The sequence below is a fragment of the Toxotes jaculatrix genome, chromosome 10, assembly GCF_017976425.1.
Source record: "Toxotes jaculatrix isolate fToxJac2 chromosome 10, fToxJac2.pri, whole genome shotgun sequence".
Lineage (NCBI taxonomy): Eukaryota > Metazoa > Chordata > Actinopteri > Toxotidae > Toxotes > Toxotes jaculatrix.
Window position 1 is genome coordinate 24,819,722 of NC_054403.1, and position 26,398 is coordinate 24,846,119.

At 40.6% G+C, this 26,398-nt stretch overlaps 4 protein-coding genes across 4 annotated transcripts in view; 3 read left to right on the top strand and 1 right to left on the bottom strand.

The window, feature by feature from the left end:
• Positions 1-111: 111 nt before the first annotated feature.
• Positions 112-5,240, top strand: bbs12 (Bardet-Biedl syndrome 12). The gene is made up of 2 exons (XM_041048591.1): positions 112-166; positions 1,501-5,240. The coding sequence occupies exon 2, from the start codon at positions 1,513-1,515 to the stop codon at positions 3,421-3,423; it is 1,911 nt and encodes a 636-aa protein (XP_040904525.1). The 5' UTR covers positions 112-166; positions 1,501-1,512; the 3' UTR covers positions 3,424-5,240.
• Positions 5,241-6,018: 778 nt separating this feature from the next.
• Positions 6,019-15,554, top strand: fgf2 (fibroblast growth factor 2). The gene is made up of 3 exons (XM_041048379.1): positions 6,019-6,905; positions 10,231-10,334; positions 12,516-15,554. Exons 1-3 carry the CDS (start codon positions 6,728-6,730, stop codon positions 12,699-12,701), a joined length of 468 nt encoding a protein of 155 aa, XP_040904313.1. The 5' UTR covers positions 6,019-6,727; the 3' UTR covers positions 12,702-15,554.
• nudt6 (nudix (nucleoside diphosphate linked moiety X)-type motif 6) lies at positions 13,312-22,503 on the bottom strand. Its single transcript, XM_041048377.1, has 5 exons — positions 22,162-22,503; positions 21,317-21,520; positions 17,634-17,689; positions 14,819-14,873; positions 13,312-14,395 (listed from the first exon to the last, which is right to left on the bottom strand). The coding sequence occupies exons 1-5, from the start codon at positions 22,412-22,414 to the stop codon at positions 14,013-14,015; spliced, it is 951 nt and encodes a 316-aa protein (XP_040904311.1). The 5' UTR covers positions 22,415-22,503; the 3' UTR covers positions 13,312-14,012.
• A 745-nt stretch (positions 22,504-23,248) lies between these two features.
• The window catches only part of spata5 (spermatogenesis associated 5), a 93,427-nt gene continuing 90,277 nt past the window's right edge, over positions 23,249-26,398 (top strand). The window contains exons 1-5 of the mRNA XM_041049009.1: positions 23,249-23,465; positions 24,228-24,352; positions 24,576-24,733; positions 25,252-25,310; positions 25,607-26,263. Coding sequence (XP_040904943.1) covers positions 23,291-23,465; positions 24,228-24,352; positions 24,576-24,733; positions 25,252-25,310; positions 25,607-26,263 — 1,174 coding nt within the window. The 5' untranslated portion in view covers positions 23,249-23,290. The remainder of the gene's footprint in view (positions 23,466-24,227; positions 24,353-24,575; positions 24,734-25,251; positions 25,311-25,606; positions 26,264-26,398) is intronic.

Sequence of the window (26,398 nt, forward strand, 5' to 3'; positions counted from 1 at the left end):
ATAGTAAAAACGGAATGGGCGGTTATAAAAGTGTCCGCCAATAGCTGAGATAGTTTCTTTGTCTCCCAGCAACCAGGAAGCACAACGCATGCGCAGTGCTTAATCGTTGGAGCAGGGCTGCTGGTCAGTGGGAGCAGACACAACTATTATACATTAATAAAAGAAGGTAACATCCTGATCTTTATGGGCATATAAAGTCTGTATTGCAAGAATCGCTCCTTTTTGTTTTACTGCACTTCAGCCTTGGTAAAAACGGCTGAATATAGAAGTAAAGTAAATGTGTTTCCTGAAGACATTAGCAGACGTTAGCTTAGCTTGCTAAAGTCTGATGGGCTACATCTCTTAATGTCTTGCTTCTTTTGATGTCGTGTCGTGTTTTGATGTCGTGTTTTGTCGATTTTTTTAAAGTGAAAAGAAGTAAAATACACCCCCTGCAACAAACAGACATTAAAAATTAGCCTTTCTTCAAGTTTTAATGCACTGTTACTTTTTATTGCAAGACCTAAAAAAAAAAACAGAAGAAGAAATAATAACAGTTGCATGTGCAGAAGTGTGGGCACGCTATTAAGTTAGTTAATGTCAAACATGGGGGTGGAAATATTCTGCCAGTGGCACAGGAAATACTGCACAGTTAAAGGAAAGAATAGATTCCACTAAATATCAACAAATTCTGGATGCAACTGTCCTACTGTTGTTCAAGAATGTGAAAAGAGGTTGGCTTCTACAAAAGGACAATGAGCAAAACCACACCTCGAAATCCACCATGTAGGGCCTGGAGAAACACAAGATGAATCTTTTGGAACAGCCCTCACATCCCCCTGACTTGAACATCTTCGAAAATCTGTGGGTAGATATTAAACATGTTGTGTACGCAAGATAGCCTAAAAATGTCTCGGAACTTGATGTGATCTCCGGGAAGAGTGGGTGAAAAGTCTGATACCAGGGGAGGTTGTTCTGACTTAGTAGGGTGCACAAGCCACAGATACGGATTAATTTTATCTGTCAAAGTTCATGAAATAAAAAATAACAATTAACCTTTGACAAAATGCTCATTTTTAATGTTTGTCGTAGGGAGTTGTATTTACTTCCTTTCACTTCAAAAATCAACAATATATGATATTAACCCAGGGGTGCCCAAAATTTACATACACTGTAACTGTAGCTTCAGTTATACTGATGTTGTTGATCAAACCTGTTACCAGTGGTGGAAGAAGTTCACACAAGGAGAAGTAGCAATAGGCTACAACAATGCGCACTTAATTCAGGAGAAAGTCCTTGAATTAAAAATTTTACTGAAGTAAAAGTACATAAGTATCAAAAGTAAAAGCAGTGGACTGAGTCAGTGTTTAATATGTGTTTTCAATTGATGTACTATTAATACCTTAATATGTAAGTATGTTTAAAATGTTGCGATGACTAACAACTACCACAAACCATGTTTTTTTTTTCTTGGTAAAAGGTGAACAAATTAAAACTTTTCTCATCCTTTTCACAATTCAGGCACCTCCAATAATGCTGGGAAGTACAATTATAAACCGTCAACAACATATTGGACTGCAGAAGCTCTCCGCCTTGGCAGGAATCACACACTCCTCTTTGGGCCCCACTAAAAAGTACAAGTTTATCCAAGATGACACAAGTGGGGAGTCAGCTCTTGCATGCTCATGTTGTCGCATCATTGAGAACCTGGAGCTGACCTGTGCGGTGGGTCAGCTGGTTTATGAGACTCTTCAAGCCCACCAGAAGGTCTATAATACAGGATCAGGATGCCTGCTTTTCCTCGCAGGAGCGTGGAGCCGTGCCGCCCTGGAGTGCCTCCAGAGAGGAATTTCAGTATCACACATCATCTCAGCTATGTCTGAAGGGATTGATATATGCATCGATGTTTGCAGGAAATGCTGTGTCTCAACCGAGGGTCTTGGTGTGGAGCAATCAGAGAGCTGCACTGAGACATCTCATGGCTTAGGACTTCAACTATCAAAGAAACCCATAACAGAGGCTTCACAGGTGTTGTGCTACCTGCAAGGCACAACTAATGTTGGTCACATGATGACTCCAAACACTGGTGGACAACGGAAAGTAAAGCTCAGCAGACATTTTTGTGAGACCAAGTCTAAAAGTGTCTCCACAGTACCACAACTTAATCAGCCTGTGCTCCTTAACGTTGCTCACATTGCTGAGGGATTGAGTCACGGTTATGTCGATGCAATGAATTTAGTAGTGGAAGCCAAGCAGATGCAATCAAAAAATAATCAACAAGATATCAGCTGTTCCACATTTGACATAACTAAAGTGGTGACTTGTGTTCTGCCTGGTTTACCAGAGGACCATGCGTGCGTGTTACCAGGCTGCATGGTTCTCTTATCTGCTGAACAGGCTTCAGTTGCACATCGCTTTAAAGATCAGCGCGTGAAGGTTGCTCTTATTAATGGAGATTTGTCAGATACGTTTCGCCATCTTGGCTTTAGTAGGCCAGCAGGTGTACAGCATGTGAGTGACCAGTCAGCTTTAAGTTCAAGCAAAGAAGAGGAGTGGATGGCAAAGGTTGTGGCGCTTCTGCTGAACCTGGAAGTGAACCTGATACTAGTCAGTGGGGTTGCTAGTGAGAACGTCGTTCAACGCTGCTGTCGACATCATATACTTGTGGTGGAAAAAGTGAAGACTTCTATTTTGAAGGCATTCGCTGATTCAACAGGAGGTGTTCCAGTGACTTATGCCACACAGTTGAGTAAGCACTGTGTTGGCTCTGGGGTGAAGGCTGTGATATGGAGGGACCTCAGCAGCTCTGAGGGACAGTTTTTAACAGCTGTGAATATTTCCCCTGGTGGGAACAGCGGGTTGGTCACAGTGATCCTCACGAGCTGCGTACACGGAAAGCTGCAGGCTCTGGAGGATCAGTTTTGGGCCTGTGCTTATCGTTTACACCACGCGCTGAAAGACAAAGCCCTGCTTCCTGGTGCTGGAGTGACAGAAATGCTGTGTATTCATCACCTTCAAAAGCAAGCAGGCCACCATGTTGCAGAGAGAGCAGCTAACCCTTACAGGGGTATAGTGTTGCGCCTCATGGCAGATGGTTTGATTGATTACATATCTACGGTAATGGTTAACACTGGTAGGTTTTCAAAAGTGAAAGCCAGGACTGTGGTGAGCCAACAGCTGCAGCACTGCAACGGACATCTAGGCATTGCTTCAAAGTTCTCACAACTTTTCTTGGAGGGTGAAAAAGAAGACAGTGCAGTTTTCTCAGCAGTGAAATCCGATGGAGCGCCAGCAATGAAAGTCTATGATAATCTGAGTGTGAAGCTGGAAGTATGGAGGAAAGCCTTAGATCTGGTTTTCCTGGTCTTGCAGACTGATGCAGAGGTCATCACAGGCATAGACCAAAACACTGATGGTTCACAGGAAAATCTGATGCTGTTATGATCTTCATGCAGCATCTTGGGGAATTATCAGAACAACTTTCTGAAGTTTGTTTTTTTTTTTTTCAAAATTGTTTAAAAGTTCATTCAGCCTGCAAACATATCTTTAGAAATATGAAATTAAGTTGTTTTTTTTTTTCTTAATGACTAGTACAATGTTCAAAAAAAGTTTTTCTTTTTTTCTTTTATGCGTTCGATGAATAGCCAAAGGACCTTATTCAGAAAGATAATTTTAGTGAGGCATGTTTTTTTTCTACCACATGGGGGAGACACATGATTATGTGACACTGAAGTCCATCTGACTCCCTCGTGTAAGTTAATATATGTAAATATGACTAATTAGTTGGCCAAAATTGTTGACCGATTATTGGCCAATTAATGACCGATATTTCCAATAGAAGGTATGCATGGGTGAGACCCAGATATTTCAAACATGCCCACAGAATGAAAATAAAATGTAAGTTAAGGAATCAGAAAAAAGGAGCAAGACAACATGTATGAAGGGTAAAGTATTTTTATTTATTTATTTCAAATTTTGAATTTTGCCCCTTCACTCTTTGCTATGATAAACGATAAATGAGCACAGTATCATAAACATATGAAGATCAGTCGTAATCATATATTTCCCTGCTTTAATTTAATTTGTCTTTGTTGTCGCACTGTTTCTCTTGAGGATGCTGCGTACTGTTCTCATGGGAAATACCCTAAATTTCAGTTTATTTTATTTTATTAACCAGGCCTGACTCACCTGACACTATTTATACGTGCTCTTGTAAACACCTTGTCTTCATGCTCACTTCAGCCAGGGAAAACAAATACTACATGTCCAAAACCCACAATTAAATTTCCCTTTAATGGAGCATGGGAGGAATTTTGTCGTGCCAGTACTTCTTTTTAGTCTTGTACACTTCCTTAACGATATTTGCCTACGCTTCGTTATGTGTCTGCAGCTTGGCTTGCACCGTTCAGATCGAACACTGACTCTGCCTCCATGCCAACCGCTGTGGTTTTATGACCTTCTCTGTCATAATGGGAATAATTGATGGGGAAAAGAACGCCTCCAGACAGTGTAAATGTTCTGGGTTAAGTCTTATTAGGTCCGGAAGTTATTTTAGTTGTTTGAATTCTGGAAACCTTTTTTAAGCTAATATTTCCCCTCCTACATGATCATTAAAAGGTCACAGGAATATTAAAAAAAGCACCAATGCTCGGACCGTTGCATGCCTCAGTATTAGATCCATAAAGCTAGTTCATCGTGGAATTTAGGGTTGTGTTACAGTATTTTGAACAAATGTAGGATTATTATAGGGTATCAGCTGACAAACGTCAGTCCAACCTGACAAACTGTTACTGCAACGAGAAATGCCTACTACCTGGAAAAAACAACCTGAAAACAACATGAAAGTGTGCTCTTTGCCGTCCTCAGACTTTTTCCTATTGAGTGTGTTGTACCTCAGAGGTGTCAGTTGCAACATGTGAGATCTTCCATTTCCTCCCAGATCAGCGAGAGAGCTTCTTGTCGTGTTCTAAAAATAGTTTAGAGAAATTAAAACGTTACAAAGGCTTTAACAGCCTCGACTCAGGCATCACTCAGCGGCGTTGTCGACGTGAGAGGGTGGGGTGTGACACAACATAACAAACAACACTGGAAAGGAAATTAGAATGGCAAAGTCAGTGATACATCTGAGAGTTCAGACTGAGTCCACACTTTGTCCATCCCATGCATCAGAAGAAACCTTAGACTGATGGATGCATACATAGATATAAAGCATTTTTAATTCTGAAATTATAAAGGGAAAAAGCAACTGTTTGGCTTTAGGATTTAGGCGCCTTACATTTACATGTGATCCTAAAACCAGTTTGCAAATTGAAGGATTTGATTTGTTCAGTGTTCAGAATAAAAGTCAGATTTATGTTATTGTTATTTGTGAAACTACAGAACTCACAGGTGGCCTGCACCTTCCATCAGGTCACCTTCTGTGATTCTGGCCTCTTTCCTCACATTTTCTTATTTTATCTAATTGTGAGCAGCTGACTTCAGCTTTGGAGTAAGCTGTCCTTGTCCTGTCTTTCTGGAGATTTGTGGATTGAGACAGTCCGAGGAAATGCAACCCAAAGGTGTCCAAAACCATCTGAATCCTTCCTGTAGTTGACTCCCTATTTCGACCGCAAGTCTTACAACTATTCAGGTCCCTGGCCTCAGCCACTCCAGCGCCGTGGTTGGATGTCAGATGTTTCACTGACCAGTTTCGGAGGGGGTCACCAACATGACGTCAACCGAGAGCACAGCTGACTTTCTACGGGTCCAGCACCAGTTTCAGATGTGGTAACATTTGCCCAGAAGCCTAGACCAGTGGGTGCTTATTCCGACAAATGCATGACCCCGTTGGCCCTAAAAAAGAGAAACAAATCCTGCATGAATAACTCCCATCACTGATCCTCCACTTGGCTGGTTCTGAGAAAGTTGAGAGTAGCAATTAAAATCACTCATTCATGATGAAGGCTTTTTAATCTAAGTCTGTTGGCAAGTCCACTTCACATTGTTGTTTTTTTTTTTTTTAACCTATGAATAGCACTGAGTGAACCACGGAAGAGCTGGTTTTCTGTTAACGTTAACGTTTTCTTGCTCTTGAACAGACTGGATGAATGAAAACACTGGTTCTGTTCACATGGTTGCTGCTGCTCTTGGCTCTCTGAAGGGTCTCAATGACACCAAGCTGAATGACCCCCGCCCCCACCCCCCCCACATGCCCTCCTCTCCTTTCTCGACTTCTGCTGGGTCGGTTGGTTAAATCTTTGAGCATTAGTGGGCGTGTGCATGTGAGAGTGTGTTGGTGCTCCTAGGGCGCATGCGAACTGAGGCCCAAAGGGGAAAGCCTTCCACACAGATCTAAGCCAGCTGCCCTGCTTTAAACACTGCATTGCAAGAAGAGTGGAAGAGAGGGGGAACCCGCATGCATCCCCCCTACCAGTGTGCTCAAAGTACACTGACAAAGCAGCTGCCAGCTCTATGAACAGACGAGCAGCTACAAATGTTAGATTTAGACATTTGCTATTAGGTAGAAGCTCATGTCGGCGTCCTTCTGCTTCAGATTCTCGGGACTCAAAGGGCACTTGCTGCCCTGAGAGGGGGTTGTTCAAGCAAACTGACCTCTGTGGTTAACTCGAATCAGTTTGTGTGAAGCTCTGTGGAGGAGGGGAGGAGGGAACAGGCAGCAGTTAGTGGGAGGTGGGAGGCCACGGTGGGGCTCCTGCACTGCTCAAGAAGGAGACGAAGCAGTTGCCGGGAAGCGGGGAAAGAGGAGGAGATGGCCACGGGAGAAATCACAACACTGCCCTCCACACCTGAAGACGGCGGCAGTGGCGGCTTTCCTCCTGGGAGCTTCAAGGATCCCAAAAGGCTGTATTGTAAAAACGGGGGCTTCTTCTTGAGGATAAAGTCTGACGGGGGAGTGGATGGAATCCGGGAGAAGAACGACCCCCACAGTAAGTAGTTCCAGTCCCCTTCTTCTTACTTCTTGCTTTGCACAGCACACAAAGCTTCTTTATGTTCTTTTTAATATGCAACAGGGAAGTAAGAGTGAATTAAAAAAAAAAAAAAAAATCATGGAGGAAAGATGTGTATTTTCCAGCTTACTGAGGTGAATTCTCCACTTGAAAGCGTGTGTAGGTCTACTTCTGGAAAGTATAATAGCTCAAGAAAAGTACGCCTTAAATTTTTTTTAATCCATGGGAACTTTGATGGAATATGCCAGTTATGTTTTTAGTAAACGTAGATCACCATGCTGAGTCACAGCCATTCACACTGCTCACTGTGTGGTTTACGTCACACAGGGCAGCACAACATGGAGTTAAAAACCAGGATGAGTGAATGCCTGATTTAGAGGTCACTGTCAGTGTTTGAGGTCAATGAACTTAAGCCACTTATCGATCTAAAAATAATGCTATTATTACAAGTCATCTTAAATATACCCTTACCTCTCATCTCTACCACCAGTCAATGAATATTTATTTAGAAAGTGAAAGAAACTCTGGCCTTTTTTATGTTTATGTTTTTAAGTTAGAAACTGTTAAAGCGGAAACATTATTATGCTTGTTTGGCTTGGTTAACTCCGATACCCCTCGGTGCCTCTGTATCACTGATTACTTTTAAGTATGTGTCCTAAGTTGCATCAGTAAGTGGGAGGGGAGGAGGGGGAACACGAAAGTTGGGTTTCTTCCTCGGAAAACACAGGTTTGGAAGCGTATCGCCTGAGATACCGTGTGACGTTTCGATCAGGTGTGCCCAAACAGATGCCTGATATGGAACCAGTTCAAGGAGAGAGGAGCTATTTTTAGAATAATTCAATTACTCTTTAAATACATTCAGTCAGACTCATGTTGAACCTTGTTGAGGTGACGTGAGCAAATTGTAGTTTTAATTGTTAGCATTAAAAAATCTTCCTTTTAGTAGTATCATGGGCTCAGAAAGGAATGTATTTGTAATGAATCATAAAACAGAAATCTATTAATCTTTTAGCCTTTTACCAAAATGCTTTCTTACAGTTAGTGTGACCTGAGCTGAGCTTCATCAATGGTCCTTTTGTTACAGCTGAGACAGACCTGCCAACTTTTTAGACAACATAACATACCTGCCAGTTTAGAGTTGGAAATGTTAGTGAAAAATGTTACCCAATATATCCAGGGATCCTTTTGTGCTCATGTACTCCGTCACGTTTGTGTCCTTTGTAACTTCCAATGCCAAAGTTTTGCGAGGACAGCGCTGCCCATCAAGATTGCCTCAAATTGTTGACCTTACATCAGGGACACAAAGACAGTTACAGATACGACCAAACTGTACAGAGACAGGAAAAGTCAAAGGGAAGGTTTGCCTGCATTCACAATAGCTATGGGACATAATACGCCCAGCAAACATCTCATCTCAGCACACTAAGACAAATTATAGGGTTTTTTTTTTTTTTCAGGGGAGAACACCTCTTTGATCTGTGATATGAATCATCTGCGTAGCGAGCTTAACTGCAGACAGATGCGTGTCTATCCAAAGTCTTAATGTGGATTAATTCTGGACAGATCCACTAATTTACCTTACAGGGCCCCTGCTTCCTTTTTGGTTTGTTTGCTTCATGCAAACTATGCTGTGTTGGCAAGAAGCAAAAAAAGAAAAAAAAAAAAAGTAAATATGGGGATGACTTTGATACATCTGTGAGGAGGCTGTCTCACAGCCAACAGGTACTGTGGGCTCAGGCTGCTGTCAGCCACAGCGTACTGCCGTGCAGCTGTTTGGGGGCTGGTGTGAGTTAGCTTTATGTTAGCCTTGGTGTTGATGGTGTTTCACTGATTACTGCGAATAAAGTGTCAACCAAAAACACGTAGGAAACCACAAAAAAAAAAAAAGCTGTCAACCATCCCTCACCATCAGTTCAGGGAAGCTGAGCTGACATTTGTCTGGTTGCACAAGAGCAACACTGAATTTGAGTTTGTTAAAAGCAACATACGAAAGCTCCTAATTTTCATTTTTAGATATCAAAAGATTTACAGTTTTTTTAAAACCGATTCTCACCTACATTTTATTTCTACATGCAACTAAAAATCAATGTGTTTTCTGATTCAAGTGGACACTGACAACTGCGGTTTGTTGTAAATGACGTCTTCTTGCAGTAGGTTAAATAAAACAATGTGAACATCTTGAGAGAACATGCAAATGAGCTTATGGACCAGAGTCCCTCTGGGTAAAGAAATGCTAAGACAACAACATGTTTGCACAAATCTTGTTTGTTGTTTTGCCTGGATTTTGTATTATTTTTCTCATGTTTTTTTTTTTCAGCTGTAGGCATGTATAAAGCTGCATTAATCAACAGATTTGTAATTAACACTAAATCAAATGATTGTCTGATAAAACAAATAACTATCACCAAATCTGTAGCTTCCCAGAGCTTTTTAGCCTTTTTTAGCTCATTGATTTTATGACACAGTTCATCAGCCTCGTTTCCAGATGCAGGAGGCAGCTAAACAGTTCTGATAAACCGTCCGGACACTACTCACCCAGCACCAGAGCTTGTCTGCAGGATGTGTAAATGGGCAATTTTCTTGCCAGCACTTTAGCCTTACATGTGTGGGCTGTGCAGCTTTCAGCTTGTTTTTGAGGCAGCACCCCCTTGTGGCTTAAAAACAATTAATGCAGCTTTAAGCATCGATATATTATTATCTCTGAAAACATTTGGTCTATCTGTTCTACTCAGAATTTTCCCCCTGCCCTTTTGTTTTAGCCATGATGGTCTCACTTGTTATTGTAATGTCTTGAAATTAATCTGTTAATGATTTCATAGTGAAATGCCACACACAGCATCTTTATTGAGATTTGTTTTTTGAGGTGCTGACTGTGCTGTGTTCAGGGGTAATGTTAGATCAGTTATAACAAAACTTGATATACTCATACATTCACCGAGGAGCCTGCATTTTAAGTGTCTCTTTGTTGGTTTGTTTATCAGCTGGATTATGTTTAAAGTACTGAACCGATTTGCACCGAACTTGAGAAAGAAAGAACCAGTTAAACTTTGGACCAGATCTGGATCATTTACCATGAATTTAATTTTTTTTCTCTGAAGTCTGGTGTATATTGTTTGACACTGGCCTGGTCTGATGTTGGGCCTCTCTGGGTGCCCCTTTAGTTTATTGTTTTTATTTTTATTTTTTATTTTTTAATAAAATAGATGCATTAGACACACCACTTAATCTTTTCATTTTGATTAAACATCCCACAACTGCGTTGTATGTTTGCTCATTTAAAATAAACTTCTGTCCTTTTCCTCAGTAAAACTTCAACTCCAGGCGACCTCAGTGGGAGAGGTGGTCATCAAAGGAGTTTGTGCTAACCGCTATCTGGCGATGAACAGAGACGGACGACTGTTTGGAGCGGTGAGTAAGCCTGGTTATCGTCTTTCCATTAACAAAAGCTTCATAGTTTCTGTTCTGCAAAGAGTTTTGAGGTTAATGTAAATGCACTCTGCTAAAATCATTAAAGGTCATTTCCTGAAAGGATTCAAAGTGTTTTTTTTTCTGTTTGTTTTTTTTAACCAACTGTGTTTCTTACAAATCTGTATTGCAAACCTGAATGTCTTCTATTTGGCAGAAAAGTTAGTTAACCTCAGTCACCAAACCAAATATTTACGAGCCACCTGACGAGAACTCCTCCCTCACAGGGAAATAATTAGGTTGACACTCGTTCGTCATAGTCTCAGGTCAACATGTTGTAGATACATAGCGTTCAGTATGTGTGGAATTCAGAGAGACATGAAAGTAATTTGTATCTATACTTTTCCTATTTGTTTTGACCAGCTGAACGTCTTTACTGAACCTCTGCACATTCTCTCACCACTGTGAAGGACATGCTGTATGTGAACGTGTGTCACGTCTCAAAGGATTTCCTGAATGTTCACGAGTAATGGCCAGCACCAGCTGGTCTGGTGCCACAGTGTTGTTTCTTACAGTGGCTGTGGATGTGTGAAGTGTTGGCGATTGATGTGGTTTGGTGGTTGTGAGGACTTGTCCACAGTACATGTAATTTGCAAGAAGAATTTCCTCCTGATGAGAAGCAACGAGCTGCCACCCAAGGCGTCGCTCAGCTCTGCTTTTACTTGCTTGTGGATAAAGATTAAAAATCCACGTGACAAAGCCCGCTGTCCTCTTATTACCATCTGTGGTGTAAAAAAAGTTGGTATATTAAGTGATCAATTTGTGATTGATGAATATCACACAAGAGTTGCTATAGATTTTTGTTCTGCTGATAAGATCTGTACAAGTTTGCAAGTTTGAACTTATTTTCAATTTTGAATCCAACCTAAACTTTTAACAACACTGCTGAATAATGTGTTCATTAATTTTAAATATAATAAAAAGCATATTCAATAACATTATTCATTTGAAAAAAATAAAAATAATAATAATCAAAGGCCGAATACAACAGCCAGTTGAACTTCTCGCTCTACATCTACGTCCTCGCTATGTCTAGGCCTGTAGTAGTCTGGGTGACCAATGGTTCAGTGGTCCACCACACACTGACACCTGCACTGCTGTTATCCCTATTGTTGCATATCTTCAGCACTGAGGTAAGATTATTGTTTCTTCACAGATACTGGTTTTGAATAATTAATGACACATAGTAGCCCGGGGTGGCTACGGAAAATTAAAAGAAAATGTCTTCTGACTAATAGCTTCATAGTTGTGCAGTCACGGTCAACTAAAAACAGAAACTAAAACAAAAGCCTCTTGTTGGACAGGGTGTAGTTAACGCCCAGCCAGACGCTGGGTAATTAATGTTCTCTTCATGATTTCTACATAGGATAATGTTAAGAGAGGAGCTTGTGTGAGCACTAAAAAAAAAAAAAAAGATGTGGTCAATAACATGACAGCACAAGAGCTAAATCGTTTAGTTTAACTGATCTTCATGTTCTGCCCTGTTTAAACCCTCAAATTTACATTCCAACCAAATACAAGTTTATCTCTGACATCTTGATTTGTTTATGTCTTTGACTTCTTGTTTCAAGTCTTCAAATTTGTCTGTATTAGTGTGAAACACTCAGGAGAAATTCTTCTAAACCCACAGCCGCCTTCAAAATAAAGGTGCCATTTAGTTCTGGGGTGTAATTTAATGACATAAAAAGTCAGCATTACAAATCTCCTCTTCTTCTAATGACATATATTAAACAAATATCATCCAAACAAAATAACTTACTTGATGAAATGCCACTACAAGTAACCAGATGTCCCTCAGGTTGAATTATTGGCGTTTTTGGAACGAAACACTGAAACATTTATGTTGAATGCACAGACTCAGTGACTAAACCTCAGTTTGCACTTGTTGGAATACTGAGTGGCATGGCCATATCCCATATTACAGTATAGTTTCACAGTTTTCTTAAATTTCTTCAGTTTGCAAGCTAATTTACGAGTATTTGGATGGAAGTTTGCCCCATTACTTATTTGTTCTGTAAGCAAAGGGCAGCAGATTTGATCCTCCCAGCACCGCAACAGCAGAATTAAAGTCAATACACCGAGCATGAAATTAAATATGTTTTTCCTCTGTGTCTTTCTCTCCAGAGACGAGCAACAGATGAATGCTATTTCTTGGAAAGGCTTGAGAGCAACAACTACAACACCTATCGCTCCAGGAAGTACCCAAACATGTATGTGGCGCTGAAGCGGACAGGCCAGTACAAGTCTGGAAACAAAACTGGACCGGGTCAGAAGGCCATTCTTTTTCTTCCAATGTCCGCCAAGTGCTAATCTGAGATCTGATCGAGAAATATTAAAGTAAGTCTTAGTGGCGTCGACAAAGAAGAAAATGTGACGGCAATGAAGAGAGAATGTTGCCCAAAACAGCTGTGATCTTTTACAACAGTTAACTTTTTTAATCTTGAGCATGTCTGCTCTTATTCAGCTTCACTTTCAAACCGTGGCACACTTTCACACCTGGCTGCCTCCCAGTAGAACCAGGCTTTTACCACGCACCAAACAACTGCTACACTAGTGTAACTGGAGCCACGTGCCTTGCTCAAGTGCACCTCAACAGAATGGCAGCATAGCATTATTTGTTCATGTTATCTATACGGTTCTTCCGTCTCTGGCTGAGGGAATCACAGCTGCAGCCTTGTAATTCCTGCCCTTCAGTTAATGACTGTGTAAGTCTGAGTTACAGGAGAATATTTTGTCGAAAGGTGTCTCCCAGATGAAAAGGATCCTCAGCAACAGTGACCTGAAGATCAGAGGACCGAACAAAATAACTGATTTCAGAATTTTTGATTGACAAAACTAAGTGCAGTAAACGCACTAAAATCAAAACCCAGCCAAAACTTACACAGTTTTTTTCTACTTTTTTCTATTTTTTTCACACTAGTCAGTATCTTAACACACTTAAAGGATTTGTAGCAGGTCTCCTGAGCTTGTCTTCATTTTCTGATTAAACTGCATTCCCCCTTTATACTAGAATTTAAATGTACAATTTGAAATTTGTGCAAAATGACCTAACGTTGCGTAGCACAGGGGGATAATGTATGAATACAAGATAATTGTGGTGAATGATAATTCAATGACAGGCAGGTTCCTTGGGAAAAACAATATAGTTTGTGCTGTTTTTAACTAGCCTGTAGGCTACTTTAGCAAGGCAGCCGATATTGATATCGCATTAATTAACTAATATCGTTGACTAGTTAACAAGCTAAAATAGACTAAACTCATCACTGATTGTGAAATGACATGTTCCCAGTCAAAAACACAGCAGAACTGTACCTTTAAAAATGAAATTAGCTGCTGACAACCACCCTTGCCTAACAGCTGTGGACTTCCAGCATGGTCGCCAGTAAGTGTTAAATGAACCGTATAAGACTCTGCAGTCTTGCAGGTACCACAGTAGAATAGTTCCTTTAAAAAACACAAAGTGAATGTGCTTTAGTTCACAGCCTATTGAACCACATTTCTTCAACGGTAACAGTTAGTGTAAGAAACACATTGCAAACATTAACTCCGGTCATAAATACGCCTTACATATCAACATAGCTAGCCATGATACACTATAACCCCATCAGTTTGACACGTCTGCTAGGATTTTGGTGTTGGGGGAAGTGACCTGTGGTACAGCTGGTAGAACATCCCCGAGTAGACAGCAGGAAGCTCCTCCATGGTGAGGTCGATCTTGTCGAAGCCCTGCTCTACGCCGTGAAGCAGAAGCCTGGCTACACGAGAGGTTATGGGCGTGGTGTCGTTGGTCTTGGCCAGCTCGGCGAGGTCCAGCCATTCGCAGCGCAGACACTCCTGGGTGCAGAAGTTGATGTCGTAGGTGAGCGGGCTGAGTCGGCAGATGATGTACATGTCTGACATGCCAAAGGCGCCGGGGTGGTTGTGCTGCTGCCGGATACTGAGCAGGGATCTGAACTCAGACCGAACACCGGTTTCCTCGAACACTTCGCGTACGGCAGTGGCACCTGAGAAAGACTGATTAGTATATATATATATACACATACATAAATATTCACAGTATATATGTTTACACAGTATATGTGGAGGCATTCAAAAGATCCTGACAAAAAGCAATATATTTATGCTCCCTTGTCAGAATCAATTTGCAGACTGATGTTTAGGGAAAAAGGAAAATACATATATTTTTGGTAAAGACAAACATTTGACGCTGCTTTTTGGGTTGGGTCATGTATATAACATTAAAGCTGCTTTTAAAATGTTAAAAAAGGTGAATTGGTAGAGACTCTTTGCATATAGTATATATCATGTGCCTTATTTTGAAAAGTTCTAATGAATGTATTTGTATCATCTTTAAGCATCATACTAAAGTTGAAAGGATTTAGATAGATGTACTGTATTAGTTTTTTGCTCTGTTGTTTGACACTCACCGATATTTTCTCCTGGATCAGACAAACCACCGGGGAACTTCCAAGCATTCTTTGTCTGAAATTCAAGAGCAAGTTTAAACTTTAACATCAAGTGTGATAGATGGCACTGCTGTAAATCTGTATCTTAGAGTAATATCAACACGTACACTGCAGAAAATGTCAGTTTCAGTGTAGTATAACGTTCTGACGTCACTCGTTTCTTTAAAGTAGTGGTAATATCTTAACGTGAGGCCATATTTTTTTTTTAACTCTTCAAGAAAATGACAGTAGGTAGTAGATCATATGTTCAAATGGATTATCTTATGTATCTGAACTAATAATTATACACACAGAGATGTTTAATGCTCTGATCTGAGCATCCTTTCATTTTATGTTTTATATTTAGTGGCTCACTCTGGAGACTTTTACATTTGATGCGGTGAAGTGTGTGTGTCTTCCCAAACTGTCTCACCACTTATCCTTGATATTTAATAACAGTATGCTGCTGGTTAAATTATGATGTCAGTGTTGTATATATATTTTTGTAGTTACTTAAAGAATTTTGTATGCCATGCTTGTTTTTTTTCCAAAATGCTGTTTCATCTTAGATTTCCCTAATTTTGCAAATCCTCTCTTTGTGGGGAACACAAATGCACTACGGCATTTATTTTCATTTATTGTCAACAAAATGCTATATTTTTGGAGCTGTTTCTAACGTGCTGGTAGGAAGAAATAAATAAATTTTGTGTAACTCTAATCACTGTGTTTTTTCAGAGTAAAAACTCTCTCAGCATTCAGCTTTCAGAGCTGGATGTGAAAATAATAATCCCCAAGACCTGGTGTAAGCACGCCTGCCATACGCAAACTGTTCACACCAACTCTACCGAGGAAATGATGTGTAAATGTCATTGGACAATAATTAAATTCAAAACTCTTACCCATTGATATTATTCAACTCCCTGATGGATGAAATTACCTTCAGTCCACCAGGGATCTGTCAGCTGTCTGCTGTACTGATGTGAGAGCGATAATGTCCTAGTTTCTTTTTAGGAAGTTCGTAACCCTTCGTGAGCTCTGAACTGGCTTGGTGTGCCAGAGACGCTCTACTGCCAAGGGCCAGACCGTTATAAAGCCCATTTCCAGTAAACAACTCGATGGGGAGGAGGAGGAGGAGGAGGAGAGGAAGAGATAAAACACACTCCACACTTCCAGGCCACTAACTGTTTCCCTCTGCTTCTGGACAAAAGCCATGAAGATACATTATACACTCTCCAGATTCCAGGCTGGGACACATGTTACATGTTATGTGCAATTAAACTCCAGCAAAATGGCCCACTTTAATTCTGTCAGTTATGGTGTGAACTATATTTGTCATATGATCCAGATTTGAGCACGTGTCCTTCCTCAGTCTATTTCTGCTGGAACTGCAAAGAGATTTTGAAAATTAAGACTTAAAATCAGGAGGAGCAGTGGGAAAATTCCAACTAATTTAGGAAATAATTGAAATTCATAGAGTATATTCTAATATGTCTCTAACAGTACCTGCACATAGTTTTGCTTTTATTTGGACAGTTTTGAAGCAGTTTCTGTTGTTGCTGAGGCGGAGGTTATTTCCTGTCTTTCCTCACTTGAAAGTTTTCTTCTTGGAGGTTCGGCCTTTTGCGAGTTTATGGTTCCTTGACAATGAGTGGTGGCACACGTGTTAACGTTGATCTTTGTGTCACAACTAAAGAACATTTTCATTATCCATGATGCTTTAGCAGTTTTCTGGGGATTGTTTAACTTATAAAAAAAATAACATCCTCAAAGTATTTTTTTTTTTTCAACAGTCAAAACCCCAAAGATAACCAGTTTAGTATGGGGCAATTTTAACATGCTTTTCATACAGTGCTAATTTTTTAGTTGAAACAATTTTACTATTTTCTGGCAGTATTGTGGTGGTGACGTGTAAATGGTCATATCATTTAAAATAATGTTGAAGCATTACTTATGTGAAAGGGCCTGAGCTTATTGCCTCATTTATATCAAGTTGAGTTAGCTGGTATTTCTAAAAACATAATTGGTTTCTAAATTGCTGCATCATTGTGCAATTGCTTTTTAAAATTGGTTGCAATCAGACTTTGGCCAACTGAGAACACAAACAAATCAGTGTGGAAAGGTTTTAAAAGAGGCCTGTTGTAAGTGAACCTAATAACAACCTGAGCACTACAGCGGGGCTCTGTGAGAGCTGACAGAAACAGACACTCACAAAGTTGTTTGAGTGCATTCAGCTCATGTAAACACAGTGTTTGCTTGAGGTCAGCTAATGTTGTGTGGGGCTATGTTAAGTGTGAGAGGGGCTGAAGGTCTGAGAGGATTTCCACCCACGTTTGGATCAACAGAGGCAACATGCAACTCACTAAATAAACAACACTAATCACTGACGTTTTTAGCAGCAGCATCATATTAACCGATGGTTCATTTTTTCACTGCGGATCGAGGGATCGGTGCTCTCTGGCTCACCCAGCGAGACGTGGTGGGCTGACTGCCAAAGACAATTTTTACCAGCCAAAATATGTCAATTTTTCTTTTTCAGATTCACGTTGTTCTGCCAGCTTACTAACTGTACTGAGTATAAATAACCACTGGTCTGAGCTTATGTCCTGCTTTTTCACATGCTGAATTCCTGATTGAAAATAACACCTGAACATTCATTCTTCCTTGTTCAAGATTTCTTCATATTATTTGCTTCAATTAATATGTTCTGTATGGTATAAATAATGCATTTTATTGAATGAATGTAATGGAGTGCCTATGATAGAAATGTTCACTATGGTCAAACAATAAAGTGACATACCTTGTTTCGGTCTTGAACGACGAGAACTTTTCCATTGGATTCATCAACTACTGCACCTAAAGGAGGAAAAAAAACAAACAGACGGTCACTTCAGATATTATGCAAGTTCTCCCCAGACATAATCTGATCCACATTTTGCACTGAAGGAGCTACAATGAGAACAGTGCTGAGGAAAAAGCCTGGGCTTGAGTCTCTGAGACAGCTGCCCGGTCCATTCGAAGTTTTCCAACATGTCTCTGATGCTGAAAATTAATCAAGAGCTCGTTGCTCACACCTCCGCACACCTGGCCAACTGCTGAGTGATGATTGATGGATTGTCTGCGGTTTGGGGACTACAGTACCAGGCTGGAATACCAAAACAATGAGCTGAAAGATAATATAAAGCTACTTAGAGCTGACAGTGACTGCATATTGAATATAGCGGCTTTAACACCAGCACTACATACAGAGTAAAAACAGACAAGCTTGTTACAAAAATATATTAAGGACTAAATTTGCAATAGTTTCTAAAACATGTTGTAGCGCTGTAGTTTATTAACTTCTGACAAATATTCTCTGAGTTAACCAGAACAAAGTGCATCAGTGTGGGTAAAAGCAAAATTCTTTACTTTCTTGACTGTAAACAGAGTCAGGGTGACTCAGCTTTACTTGTTAATGATGTCGACATCCCACTTCTCCATTTAACATTTTTCTCTCCTGTTTGAGTGTTTTTTTTTCAGCAGGTAGTGACTAAGAGAGGCAGCTATGTGCTGCTGTTGACAGCTCAGGAGGAGGACGGAGAGGGAAAACGGGCCACTTTCTTTTCCGGTTCCTCCGTCTGACCGACCGAGACAGGCCTCCTTAAATGAATGTCACAGATGTGTAAAGAGGGATGGGTCGTCTTAAAGGCCTGACTTGGACTTCCAAGTGGAAATTGATGTCATCCCCAATCCCTGTGCCATATGGCGCTTCACAGGAAAAGGCCTGGTTGCTGCTAAGGGAGGCTATCATTATGTAGCCTTCAGTCCAGGAAACAAAATGCTCAACGGGAGCAGGGAAAAAAGGGAATAGGAATTATGAGACAAAAAGCCAAGGAACAATCATCAGAGGGAAACTGTTTCTTTTTTTTTTTGTTTTAAATAAAAAAAAACACAAACTGTTAATCGCTTGAGGTTACAGCTGGCTTCTGGGCCACAAAAAAGCTTGCTGTCTCTTCTTTTTATACATTTTTATACAAAATATTAATATGACCAGAATTGTGAGGTCTAGGAAACTGATTCTGCTGCTTAGTTTTTACACATACAGCTCTGTAAGGTGGGGAGACGGCTTTGAAAAGACTGAACATAGTCCAAAATACAACTATTAAAGGTTCCATGAGCAACTATGTGATGTGTCTAACCATGAAACACTCCGTTCAGAATAATGATGCTAATTTGTGTGTATATTAGTCAAAGTGTGTTTCCTTTACTTTATTTCTTGTCAAAGCTCCATGACGTGCAGCTTAGTCAACCTGTAGTTGGGTGGACAGAGGATATTTATTCAGATAATCCGTGGCCAACCCGAGGTGCTGCCAAATACCCTGAACTCAAAATATCATGTATAAATTTATAGGATTCATAATAATAACATTGAATTTTACTACTATTTTGACCTTGTCCAGAGAGGTCAAAGGTCAGGTGTAATGGGCAGGATTTCAGTATCACACTCAAGGACATTTAAGCAGGGCAGATGTTGACATCTGTGTGTGTGGTGAGTCCAGTTTCCCTGGATGAAGAACAGTCTTTGCGACTGTCATGTCACCTTCTTCCTTATTTTATTCTCATGTCTGCCTGCTCACTGTAAATTAAAAGAAAATTCTGGTTTTTGCCAAAGTAGTAGTGACGCACCAATCCAGCCTTTTCCCTCCAGATACCAGTTCCGATTCCTCAGCCTCAGCTTGGTATCTGCCAACAGTGAGAACTGATCCAATGCCAGTATTTTTCTTTCCATAATTAAAACCTGTACAGTCACTGTAACTCATGGAATCATTTTTGTGTTAGGTAACATTAGACCAGTGATTACTCCGGCACTAAAAAGTATTAGAGGACCTGCCATGACTGAATATCTGACAGTTGGAAACCAAGAATTTTTATAATGATATGGAATTTACTGCGTCTCATTCCCTGATCGGCTTAATAAGAATCTGGCCTTGAGAATCTAGTAAATTTACTTTTAGTAGAGTACATGTGCCTGTTGTCTCAGTTATTTGTGTTATGGCCAAAAGTATAACAATAAGAACCAAGTTGTGAAACAACATAAATAGTGATTAAACTAAACTATACTGTAGTGAAGGTTAAAACTACATCCAGGATCTCTGGTAGTGAATTTAGTGGGTGTGGGTGTTGTTCCCATCTTTGTCAAAATGATGTAGAACCAAGGACAGCAAGCACACAAATATCTAAACAGCTTTGTATTTCAGATTCCTGATCTTAGTTTCATCATTGTTTGTCCCATTGAGGGGGACATTCTGGCAACAAAGGGGGAAATTCTGGACCCCATTCCTCACTGAAGGATGCTCTGGACATGTTCTGACATGCTTCAAGTGCATTCACTCTTTGGTTAAGGTACAAAAGGCACTCTGCCCTCTGCTGGACAGTCAGGGACTCAGCACAGGACGACAGGAACCCCCTCCTTTTGTTGCCTCTCTCCCCAGATTCACAGTTCTGATTAGTGAATTTCCATTTACGTAAGTGAAGTAGGCCAGAGTTGAAAAATGCATAACAGCCCAACAGACAAACAACCACCTACGCTTAAAAAAAAAAAAAAAAAAGGAAAAATAAACCATTGGTGTTTTTTTGTGTACTAACGTAATGCGGATCTAAGTTTACTGTGGTTTTAATTTTTTTTTCACCACTTATAAATTATTTAAAAGTGGCAACAGAATTGATTTTATCTGTAAAAATCTCACCTCTGTATCTTCTAAATCAACCCTAAAGCTTCTGTGACATTTACAATAGTCACATGATTTACTGTAAGAAATAGTTGACGTCCCTCTCTGGTGCAGTCTGCAGTCAGTTTTCATCACTACTGGGATAAAGTAAACTTTGCTTCCGTATCAGTAGCGGTTTTGTGTTTGTGAGTCTTGGGAGCCTGTGGTCAGCTCGGTCAGTCAGAGTTAATGTCAGACCAGATGAAGCTCTGCCTACGTTCATGTCGTACGGTTATATAAATTTTTTTTATTTCCAAACCCCAAAGATACTCAAAACAGAATAAAGAAGCAAATTCTCATGTTAGTGAGTCTGATACCAGTTTTTTTTCTTGGAAACAGCTGATGACTGTTTAATCAGTCATTGTTACAGCAAGCCATTTTAATGTGCTGGTAATAACAATGACATTGTCTTTACAAACTGTATTTTTTTTTTATATGGAGGATAAGGACAATAATAATGAGTGCTGACAAAGCCAAGAAATGTAAAAATGGTTGTTGCTTGATAACTAAGAAATAACTACAAGCAGATCTGTTGTGTTTGTGCAGACATCTGTGCAGCACATAAAACCCAATCCTGAATGGTACATGTATCGGTTCAACAAAATAATCTTAAGCCAAGGTCCATTTAATAGCTTTTAACTGTATTTCACAGTCTTCATTAGCTCGGTGACAGATGGGCAAACTCTGCTACTATTTCCAAAGTCAAGAATGAACTTTCAGGCTTGAAAATCTCTACCTGCCACTCCAACCTGGTGAGTTGCAAACCCCGGCAGTCTGCTCTCCCCTTCTCCCAGCCAGAGGGCCAGGACGGTGTGGTCGTGTCTGGCGTGGTGGAAGGAGAAGCCGTGAGTAGAAGCTGCGGCGGCACATCGACTCAGTGAGATGGGAACTCGAAGCCACACTGCGACCTTACCCTCAGCTTTCCACTGGACCAAAGAGTCTGTGGCGTAAACAAGTCAAATCATAAGAACTACATTTTTTTTAATGATATAGTTGCTTTTGTTAAACAGTAAACTACAGAAACTGACAAGAAATATAAGGAAGATATGACATAACTAAAAAGTGAAAGATAATTTTAAATTACATTTCCACTTGACTGGATTGTACAAAGACAGGATATGTGAGAAGATAAGAGAGAGAATGACAAACAACAGAAGCAGCTTGGTGGCAGGATGGAGGGCTGATGCTTTCAATCCTGGAGCAATTGGAATAATACAGGTAGAAAAAATAAATCACAGGCACTTTAATGTTGTGATTTTGGCCTTTCGTGCAAGATACTGACTTCATAATTTCTCTGTATTGGGTGGCATTCATACCTTGTTGTTGCAAATATTTAAATATTTCTGTGTATCTTTGGATATTAATATATGGATTTCCTGTACATCTGCACAGACCAATAACTATTCCGGCAGATATTCAGTGCAAAAAGTCCTGCAAACAGTTACTAACCTGGTTTAGATATTTCTCATAACACCCATTTCACCTACTGCCCACTGTCCTAGTGTGTGACTGAGGCAGAGGTGATGAGTAGAATTGACCTCTGCATTATCGGGACACAGTGCAGACTTCAGAACAACAAACCTTGCAGTAATCTGCTAAATAAACTCTCGCTGATGTCCGCGGGTAAACCGATGTCAGCCAGGTTCACTGTCACTCCGCCGAATCGGTCCACCTTCCCTGTCAGAGCACTGGTCCCCTCCACTCTGTGTAACTGGGAACGACTTGCTGTGCACGAAAACGCACGGACAGCTGTGCGTGCGGGACAAGACGTTCTGCTGCACAACCTTCCCCTCGCCATGGGTAGAAGTTTGTAAACAAAGGCACACGCAGCCATGTTACTACAATAAAAATAATTTAAAAATGTTTCAAAGGTAGAATTTGTTCAGTTCCCAACCGGCATGAGCGTACAGTGCAGTACAGTTACGTAAAAGTCCGCCCTGGAAGTTGCATAAATACCGTAATGATCTGGCTTATGGAGTCGGTAGCCTCAAACAGGAAGGACGCGTGTGACGCTGTAACAAACTCCATTCACACATCTTACAATTTAACGAGTTAACTCTCCTGCGGTAACTTTCCAGACTTGAAAAGAATCGCAAAGGTCTAATGTTAAATTCGGCTAATAAATCAGTCAATTAGCCCTCTTATCCAGTTATATATAAACGTTTATAATAGATTAATACTGTTCGTTGTGGCGTTGGCGTGTTTTTTTCAAAGGCCACCTGGCACTGAGAAAAGCTAACAATTAATCCAAATAAACCGCTGATAACCGTAAAAAGTGCTGCTTAGATGTATGCCGAATTTAAGATTGCGTCTTAATAATATTCGAATAACTTTAATCATGTTGAATTGTTTTTTTTTACCTGCCTGTAACAAAGAAAACCTAAAATCATATGATTTTTCAATGGAAGTTTGCCAGTATTTTTTTTCACGAGGCCAGATTAATTTTGTGCTCTCATAAGAACGAAAAAGCCTCTTTTTCTTCTTTTTTTTAATCGTTAGTCATGTGTTTGTTATCACATCTCCAAATAAGTAGAACAGTAATGCTTTACAATGCAATGGATACAAGAAAGACTGTGATGATATGCAGTGAAATTTCAGGGATTTACGGTAACAGGAGGCGGGACAAAAACTGTAACCAGGAAGTTTACAACACTGCTCCGTGTTTACACATGTCTGCACTTTCACGTGGAGAAGGTTTTTCACAAATAAAATGTCTTCAAAGAAAAATAAAAGCAAATCGAAAAAATCGAGTGAAGGGGATAGCTCGGTGGTCGTGAAGGAGGGCTCAAACGACTCCTCCAACCTGCAAACACCGGGCCACGACGGAGGAAGCTGCAGAAGTTCAAACAGCAACTCGTTCACTGTCATTGATTTCATTGAGAAAGGTAAGACTGGGACGCACCCATCAGCTGTAGCGCGTACAAATGCATGAATATGGAAGGTCCACTCAGTGATGCTGCAACAGTAAAATGCTGTTTACACGTTGATGCATCGTTAATAAAGTCAGATAGACACAAACCACAGAGGACATTTTACTGCAGTATGAGTACTTTAACTACTTTATTTACAGTTGGCTAGTTTAGTCCAGTGGTTCCCAACCTAGGGGCCAGGCCCCTCTAAAGGGTCACCAGATAAAACTGGTCCTGAGCTGATTAATGGGAGAAACAAGTGGAAAAGACAACGGTCAGACACACAAATCCATTTTCACTTTTTGGACTTTTCAGTAATCCTTGAATTTTTGAGGATTATTTGTTAATTTTGCTTCTTGGGGAATCAAACACTTTAAATAAAAGCATCTGATAAGTTTAGAGAGGAAATGTCTCTTTGGTGAAATGTGAAGAGGGGCCTCAACTAGACACAGGTTTTTATATAAGGGGTCAAAACTCAAAAGGAAGAGTTACAGCAAACAAATTACTTTTCAGCCTACTTAGCTATAACATTTTAAATGTTAAAGAACGATTCTCAGAATAAGTACTTTAATTTTTATACCTAAGTACGCTTTACAACTAATCCATATTGACTTTGGAGTGAAGTCTGACTGTGGGACTCACTGGAGTCATTTTTTACCAGTTTTACTCAAGTGAGGGATTTAGACACTTCTCTGATATCCTGATTTCACATCATTTATTTGTTAATTTTCCTCACAGCTGATGACAAAACACCCAAAACCTGCAGATCAACTTTAGCCCAACTGAGCCTTAATTCAATGAAGTCAGCCAGTGTGTGCATCGGGAGACCGGTCCTGCTGACGAGTCCCACAGGACAACAAGAGGTATCCTCTTCTCTTCTCCTCAGTTTAGATATCAAATACTTAATAAACAGCTGTATTGTTATTTTAAAGCTTCTCTAACATATTGAATAACTAAATAATGTTTTGTGTTGTTGTTGTTGCCCACTGTCTTTTAACATTTATGTGTATTTATGTTCTCAGGATGTCACCTTCCTGTCCTTTAGCTTCCTGTAGTAATCAGTAATCACTTTCCTCCGTCTTCCAGGTGTGTTTGGGATGGCCTGTCGCCTCCTTCCCAGGTGGAAAAGTTGGTCTTCAGAAATATGCCCAGACCAACCTGAGAGTGAAGTCAGGGGACGTGGTGATGCTGCAGCCGCTCACAGGTCCTGTGCTTCAGGCTGCAGAGGTGGTTTTATCCAACAGGTAAGAGGTCACATGGCTCTCACTGACCTCACTCACTCCATATTATACATAATAGATAATATCGCAGTCACATTATAATTCACATCATTATTTCCTTGTAATGATTAGATGCCAAAATTTTCCCTTTTTACAAGAAACTTTACCTGTTGTACCAACATATCACTTTATCTTTGTCATATCACAAAACGTTAGTGTACTTAATAAACCAGTTTGTCTTGTTAAAGCACATTTTGTTTGTCACCATGAGAGATCATTTTATATCCATCTACTGAGTTTTTATTTTGTATTTCAAGTCAATGCTGCCACCTGCTGGCTGCATTTGGCAGCTACATATCAAATGTCAGTACTCAATAATTATTGCCTATTCAATACATCTCTTAATGTCCTGCTCATCTGTTTAATATCACTTTATGGTATTTGATCCTATATGTTATGTTTTATGTTCTGTGTGGAGCCTCTATCTTAACCAGGACAAAATGTGCATAGTTTATTCTCACAGACATGTAACTTTCATTCAGGTCAAAAGACGACACACTAGAGACAGATGAGTTTAAGAGCTTCTTCTTGAGATCTCTGGGTAAGTCAGTTTGCTGTTCAGTTTTATATGTGCACGATGCTGCTGCTTTGTTTGTATTGTGCAGTTTTCTTGCAGTAAATGTGAGTACGTATTTTCTCTTCTGCTTATCATTGATTCATGTGCCTTAGACTTGTAGGCAAGACCTGAATATTTGCTGTGCTCTACTGTGCAAACAAAAAAATGACAATAATAGTGATTTGGTTTTGAATTGTTGTGCGTTTATGGTTTTATTTCTAAACAAACTGCCCCATTTCCTGTGCTGGAAAAACTCTCCTGGTTTGTTTCTCTTTTTCCAGTTGGGAGCATCGTTCTGCCAGGAAATGTCCTCTCCCTGACCTACTTTGGCCGGTCGTGCAGTCTCCGGGTCGAAGCCATAAGAGGGGAGGATGGTGTCACCCTCCAGAAACCAACTCCTCCTCCAGGACTTGGTCCTGACACTGAGGAGTCCTCTGTTATCGGGTCTGTGCTGGACTCCACGTCAGCCGACCTCTCCCTGCAGCTCAGCATGCTCACAGTGGGTGACAGCAGTGCTGATGGGACACCAGGCACGCCCGGAGAGCCTGGTCCTGCAGCCAGCACCCCACGCCGACCGACCCAGTTCCCTTCCCTGTCCTCACCCCTTGCTCCCTGCAGTCCCTCCTACAACTCCCAGAATCCCCCTGCAGGGTCAGCGGAGGACGCTGTCAGTCTGGAGAGCTCACTCAGATCGGAGCAGGCAGGGAACAGCCCCACAGCTCCCCCTGGTGGTGCACTGAATACTGACACTTTCTACTGCCTCTCCTGCTCCACCAAAGTCAGCTTCAGAAGCAGAGCAGGACAGGAAGACCCAGATGCAGAGGCTAAAAGGTCAAAGGTCACATACAGCATGATTGGTGGGCTCAGCAGCCAGCTGGATGTGATCAGAGAGACCATTGAGCTTCCCCTCAAACAGCCTGAGCTCTTTACCAACTATGGTAGGTCAGGTAGTGCAATACTATTCCACATTAGATATTAAAACAGTACCATTTGGCTACCAGATGCCCATGGTGGTCTCATTATAATGTAAGGTGATACATTAATCAAAGATCAAAGATCTGATCATGAGCTGT

Coding starts and splice junctions, on each gene's coding strand:
- fgf2 (XM_041048379.1), top strand. CDS start 6,728: ATGGCCACGGGAGAAATCACAACACTGCCCTCCACACCTGAAGACGGC. Junction 6,906..10,230: donor GGAGAAGAACGACCCCCACA/GTAAGTAGTTCC, acceptor CCTTTTCCTCAG/TAAAACTTCAACTCCAGGCG. Junction 10,335..12,515: donor ACGGACGACTGTTTGGAGCG/GTGAGTAAGCCT, acceptor CTTTCTCTCCAG/AGACGAGCAACAGATGAATG.
- nudt6 (XM_041048377.1), bottom strand. CDS start 22,414: ATGGCTGCGTGTGCCTTTGTTTACAAACTTCTACCCATGGCGAGGGGA. Junction 14,874..17,633: donor TCGTTCAAGACCGAAACAAG/GTATGTCACTTT, acceptor CTTGAATTTCAG/ACAAAGAATGCTTGGAAGTT. Junction 14,396..14,818: donor TGATCCAGGAGAAAATATCG/GTGAGTGTCAAA, acceptor AGTCTTTCTCAG/GTGCCACTGCCGTACGCGAA.
- bbs12 (XM_041048591.1), top strand. CDS start 1,513: ATGCTGGGAAGTACAATTATAAACCGTCAACAACATATTGGACTGCAG.